We start from the raw sequence: 6,509 nt of genomic DNA, 5'->3' as shown, positions 1-6,509 counted from the left end.
TTTTTGAAAGCAAAAACTTTCCTCTAGCTCACATCTTGTCTAGTTGAATTATATGTAGGATTAATATACAGCCAAATCAGGAACTTACATTCCCTTTGGAGGGGGGAAGTATGTTGTGCCCTGGAAGAGACCTGGCTAAGCTTGAAGTTTCTGTTTTCCTTCATTATTATTTCCTAAACTACAAGTGAGTCCATATCTTTTATCTTTTTGTGTGTGTTAAAGAAGTGATCAGTCCGTTCTCATAAGTTTGTAACAAGTTGTACGTACTGTGAAATTTACCCCCAAAAAAAAAAAAAAAAAATTTGGTGGATTTATTTAAATTCTTGATAATTCTCTGTTTCTTTAGTATTTTTTTTCCCACAGTTGTACGTCTAACACTGCCGCATGACGAAAAAACATGAAATCCCTATGATTCCCTTCCACCCACCACTTTTCCAATTCCAAAACAAGCCTATATCACTCTTCAAGGAAGAATAAACCTAAAACCCTTTTTGAAATTAAAAAATAAAAAATAAAACAAAAACTTTATTGTGCTCAAGTACCCTCTTATTGATGACTACTTTTTTTTTGGGTAATTATTGACGACTACTTTCATCACGATTTGGTAGCACTTTAAAGTACAATTCGCCTTCAACAAATCTGATTCCAATCCGCTCCCCACCCTTGAGCCCTCTGTTTGTAATCAATCGGCCAACACCTAAAAGACGATAGCTACCTGATTCAAATTTGAGTTTAGGGTTTTTAAACTCCTTGACCATATCAATAATATCCCATAAATGAATTAATATTTATTGGTTGACGATCTTCTTGTAAGGACTTGAGCTCATTGTCCTTCAAGTCTTGCAAAAATTTCAGTCCTCACCTGTTCCGTAAATACATGCATCACTGGCAGACAGTGTTTTCTGTATTGGCCATTCCTCCTCCTGGCTAGTTCTGTTTGTTCCAATAAATTTTAAATATATATATGTGTGTGTGTGTGTGTGTGTGTGTTATTAATTGAAAAGATTTTGATTCCCATAATTTCACAGATATATGTATTAAATATTGAACATTTAATTCCTATATATTTCACATTTACCTGAAATCAATAATCAACAAAAATATGTTGCTTGCAGGTGCAACTTGGTTAGTACACTGTACATTTTTTTGATGCTTGTAATTATCATAGTTATAAACTTCAAATCCATTTTAGATTGTGAAAAAAGAAAGGCATTAATTTGGTAAATTGTCTATCTACTGTGTGTGTGTTTTTTTTAACAAGTGAAGACCATGCCAAACTCGAGCATAAAGAAGGCAAAAATGGAGTGTATGAAGACGTACCATTCAAATGATAATCATCACCATATACATTTTCAAATATACTTATCTCCCACAAGTAACAACTTCCACTCTCTCTCATTATTCCTCTTGTACATGAGAAAACCTTCCCTCTCTAGTCTAAAATAATTGTGTCCCACTAATAACAACTTTCCCACTTCTCATTATTAATTCCATTAATCTTACATCAAAACTACAATTTTCAACTAGTCTTCATTTATTTCTTCTCCACTTCTATCCACGTCTGGCTTCATGAAAGACATGATTATTGCACCAAATTAAACCTAATTCCGCAACATGATGAATCTTCCCTCACTAGGAAATACATTCGATCATTAAAAAATCTCTGTGGCCAGGACATGCATATCCATTAATGGGTAATATTTATTGCAGTCTATCATTGTATGAAAGAGTTGGTGCATGTGGATTTGATCATCGAAGACACTTGTTTGAAACTCAGGGAGTATAGAATAGACATCTTGAAATTGGGATCTGAGGAAATTTAGTTCAGAGTCAAATCTAACAAAAGGGTCATTTTGTTGGAAATTTTGAAAACACCTATTTTCTGGAGAAAATCGGAGGGATAGAGAGAGAGAGAGGGTAGCCAGCTATTCAACTTGGAAATCAAGGAAAGGAAAGGAGGAGACGTTTTCCAACAAACCTTCCCAATCACATTCTCCCATTCTTAAGTTTTCTCCTTGCCAATGATTTCCAAACCCAAACCTCATGTCTTCTACTTTGATGCTCTCAACATCATTGAATTGGTTGTTATTGATTTTCTTATCAAAGGAAGTGTAATCACTAGAAGCATTAGTACTCTCTAACATTGGAGGAAGAGAAAACGGATCACTATCTAACCCCACCAGACCTGGCTCTACAGTCCTATAATCCCCACCAAACCCATCATCCAAACCAACTTGTTCTAAGCACGTCGAGACATTAACTAAGCCAGGTGCACCGGTTAGGTCATGGCCATTGTCTAGCAGAGGGAAAGGGCACTCGAAGCGGCTGTTGGTGACCATTCCATGCATGGATGACAACGAAGACGAGGAAGATGAGTCCCTGCACATGGTCATGATGTTATTTTCATGCATGGACATGATGAACCCTCCCACCATGACATCTCTAGGCTCTGATAAATCAGTGCTGTTGTTTGGTGAGGATGTGGAAGTAGAAGTAGTAGTTGTAGTGTTGTTCTTCAGCCTTCTCTTGATTGTAGAATTCCAGAAATTCTTTATTTCATTGTCTGTCCTTCCTGGAAGACGTGCCGCGATTTGAGACCACCTGAATCATTCAACACTTGAAAATTTTAGAATGTAAGCAACAAAAGCAAGCAGATACAACAATAGGCTTAATTAATCTGCATGGAAGCTAATTAATTGAAGTCTACAGCTAAAACAAGCACTATTTGGCCTGTTAAGGCTTAAGATAAGCATATACTAATTGAATTTATTAAGATGTTCAGAATTGAATTAATTACAACTAATGATAAAATAGGCACATAAAATTTGGCCAAATAATACTAAGATTAATTAAGTTCAGCATTGAATTAAGCATTCATCAATATTCAATACTGATTGTGGACCCTTTAACTCTCGTGTGTCTTGTTCGGATTCTTTGAATCGGATAGCATATCACTACTCTTCTTAAATAGGTAAAAATTAATACATATTCAAATTTTGCATTTGAATATGTTAATGAGCTAAATATACATAGTCATGTGGTGGAAAAAAAAAAACATGATCGGTCTCATACTGCAATATGACGAAGATAAAAATTACTAGCATATAGTTACAAACTAGTCTTCCCATATATATATTTTTTTTTTCGGAAAGTAACTAGTCTTCCCATATTGTTCGAGAGTAGTGTATGACTATATGTTCCAAGCACTCACAAATATGTTCCAAGCACTCACAAAGTGAACTGTGTGTGTATATATATAGAGAGAGAGAGGACCTGTTGCCAAGAATGGAATGCAGATGAATGATGAGGTCTTCCTCTAGGGACGAAAAAGCCCCGCGTTTGAGATCAGGTCTCAAGTAATTAATCCAACGAAGACGACAGCTCTTGCCACACCTCTGCAGACCTGCATTCCTAGCAATGTCACTCCAACAGCCTTGACCGTTTCTTATCATGTAGTTCATGAGCTTCTCATCTTCTTCTGGTGACCACAAGCCCTTCCTAAGCTTCAAGCTCTTGTTATTGTTCACTTTCATGTCCACCACCTTCCCCATAATATTATTTGAATGATCAGCTAGCTTTCTCATTCCAATTAATGGAGCTTCTTAGATCTTCCAACTGTTTAATTCTTGATGGAGAGATAAGAGAAAGCTATGTACATGAATATAATGAGAGAGAGAGAGTAAGAGAGAGAGAGAGACTTCATGTTGTGGTAATCGTGATGATGATTGTGATGGTTGTGGGGTTTGCTTAGATTATGATTCTATGAATGTTGAGAGAGAGAGAGAGAGAGAGGGGCTTGGTGGATAGGTAGAGTGGAAAACGGACTGGAGGGGGACCTCACAGAGAGAGAGAGACAGAGATGGCTTGTCTTCTTGTCTTTGACTCTAACTTGTCTTTATCGATGCATTTTTCTTCACTCACAAGGTAATAATCATATCTGTATGACAATAAAACACATTTTGCTTCAACTTCACATAATCATTCATTTCTCCGTGTTTGTTGTGTACATACACTACTGTTATTATATTATATTATATATTAATAGTATTATAAGTATAGATTCTAGAGTTTGTATATGCACGTACCGAAGTACTTTTGCTACACTTTGCTAGCTAATTGTAAAATTGGTTATCTTGCATGGCACGCAATTTTTATATTACCCATTTTATTTATTTTGGTAATGAAAAATTAGCTCATTAGACAATAATTTATAACTCCCTAATATTTTAGGGACTTTGAATACATGAGCATTCATAAACACACATTATTTTAAGTTTAATTAGAATTTAAGAAGTACGGATACTTTTATAAGAGCGACTTATCCATATAGGATACCAATAATACGAGTTCGATATTTCTTAAACGTATTTATAATTTTAAAATATATTTTTTAATTTCTAACACACTTATTCGATATTTTCCAGATACTTAGACTCCGTATGTGATACTTCTCATATACGTAATACTTCATAACATATTTTTAATAAGTTTTAAATATTGAAATTTAACTTTTTCAACAATAATAACATAGTATAATGATTAAAAAAAGTTCAAAATTTATTAAGTGATAACTAGAAATACCAGCTTGTTTTTATGTGTTTTGAAATGAACTATGTCGTTATATTAATGATTGCATTTGGATTCACAATATTACATGAAATTGATATTAAAAAATATATTTTATATATAAAATATATATATATATATTTTGCCTTATCCCGCCATATATATATATTTCTGTTTTTTTTTTTTTAATTTATCATATCTGTACCCAGTATTCGTATACATACTTCCTTAGATTGTTTGTTATATAAAAATTAGAACCCACTTTTGTTGATTTTTGAATCAAAAGTAACCCACTTTTGTTGATTTTCGAATCAAAAATAAAAAAGTAAGTAGAACATTTTCAAACGCCTTACAGTACAATTGGTCGGTGCAGAGTGCAGACTAATTAGGAGAGAGTATATAAGATGTATGGAAGTTTCTTAGATTGTTTGCTGCATTAAAAACAAGAACAACATTTTAAGCATGTCTCTCATTTTTATTTATTTTTAATTAGTTGACACATTTTTGAAGCAAATTAATTACCTGCCGACAAATATAAAACATTCTCGAAATATATCATTCAAAATTGTATGCGCTGATATACTTACTACTTTCGAAAAATAAAAAATAAAAATAAACATAAAAAGATATACTTGACTACTGTCTAGGTCATGCCCTAACACCTATATATATATGTGTGTGAAAAGTTAACATATTGAAAAAAAATTTGATCTTTTATGCATAAATCATGATAAAATAAATATAATCATTTATGTCGTTGTTCCACATTTTATATAGATCACAAGTTCCTTTACAATTTCTTTGCGGTTCTGTTTTCAATTGCAATTTGTTTCCCAAGTCCAATTTATTTGAGGCAGTTAGAACCCAAATGAGAATAAGACTATATCCAGTCACGTCAATAAATAAATAATATTTCTCCGTCCCGTAATAAGTGTCAGATGACACTTATTATGGGATAGAGGGATTACAATTCTTCAAGTGATACAAAAAAGAAGAAAATAATGAGAAAAAGTTGCAAAACAGATACATAAAATTAGGCAGTAGTCTATATTTATTTATGGATGGCACTTATTACGGGACGGAGGGATTACAATTCTTCAAGTGATACAAAAAAGAAGAAAATAATGAGAAAAAGTTGCAAAACAGATACATAGAATTAGGCAGTAGTCTATATTTGTTTATGGATTCTGTTTCAAGTTCCCCAAACAATTAGGGTTTTTTTTCTTCTTCTTTTTTTTTTTTTTTTCCATTAATGGAAGTATAGAATCACGCCTTAGAATCAAATCTAATTGAAGAACTTATTATTGTTATTATTATTATTATTTTTTTTTTTTTTTTTGCAGTTCCAATTTCAATACACCAAATTCAAATTCCCAAACATAGCACTGGTGTAATTAAATTATTATTTTTTAACCATGTCCCAATCTATCATTACAAGAATTTGTTTGTCAATCTGAATATTCAAAAGTAATTTTAACCCGTGTGCATATCAAAACATCAAATTATGATTAGGTTTTAATATATAATTTCAAAATTAAAATAGAAGCACGCAGGTGCCGTGCTATATAACTTTCATTCTCAAATTGTTATTTATTTTTTTATGTTTGGAAGATAAAAACAAATGTATATTTGTCTAAAAATTTATGTACAGGCCCAAAAGGTTTGAGAGAGTGATTTAGCAGGCCCAAGAGAGCCGTAGCTACAGCCCAACATGTAAAGAACATGTGCACAAAATAACCCAAGCCCAAAAACTCAAAAAGTTCTTAAGAGAGTTGTTGTAGGTGATCTTGCTCTACTCTCATGCTTTGTTCAATACAAAGCTAGGAAGGAAGAGGCTGGAAGAAAAACTGGAAAGAATGAACAAACATTATTCCTTCGGTAGAGATGAGACGAGAAAACAAATGATTCCTCCTCAAATTTTCATCCCTCTAAATATAGATGGA

The 6,509-nt window shown here is 32.9% G+C and overlaps 1 protein-coding gene across 1 annotated transcript; it reads right to left on the bottom strand.

Moving 5' to 3' along the window:
* Nucleotides 1-1,305: 1,305 nt before the first annotated feature.
* LOC132295047 (transcription factor MYB83-like) lies at nucleotides 1,306-3,618 on the bottom strand. The gene is made up of 2 exons (XM_059793124.1): nucleotides 3,274-3,618; nucleotides 1,306-2,601 (listed from the first exon to the last, which is right to left on the bottom strand). Exons 1-2 carry the CDS (start codon nucleotides 3,582-3,584, stop codon nucleotides 1,926-1,928), a joined length of 987 nt encoding a protein of 328 aa, XP_059649107.1. The 5' UTR covers nucleotides 3,585-3,618; the 3' UTR covers nucleotides 1,306-1,925.
* Nucleotides 3,619-6,509: the final 2,891 nt, after the last annotated feature.

This window comes from Cornus florida, unplaced genomic scaffold (assembly GCF_030987335.1).
Source record: "Cornus florida cultivar Cherokee Brave unplaced genomic scaffold, ASM3098733v1 CherokeeBrave_3.0.0_Hap2_Chr02, whole genome shotgun sequence".
NCBI classification, from domain to species: Eukaryota; Viridiplantae; Streptophyta; class Magnoliopsida; order Cornales; family Cornaceae; genus Cornus; species Cornus florida.
This window is presented reverse-complemented; position numbering and strand designations above follow the sequence as displayed.

Bases quoted from the DNA above. Each gene is read 5' to 3' on its own strand.
- LOC132295047 (XM_059793124.1), bottom strand. From the start codon at position 3,584: ATGAGAAAGCTAGCTGATCATTCAAATAATATTATGGGGAAGGTGGTG. The intron at 2,602-3,273 runs GTCCTCTCTCTC...TGAATGATTCAG, and splicing joins CATTCCATTCTTGGCAACAG to GTGGTCTCAAATCGCGGCAC.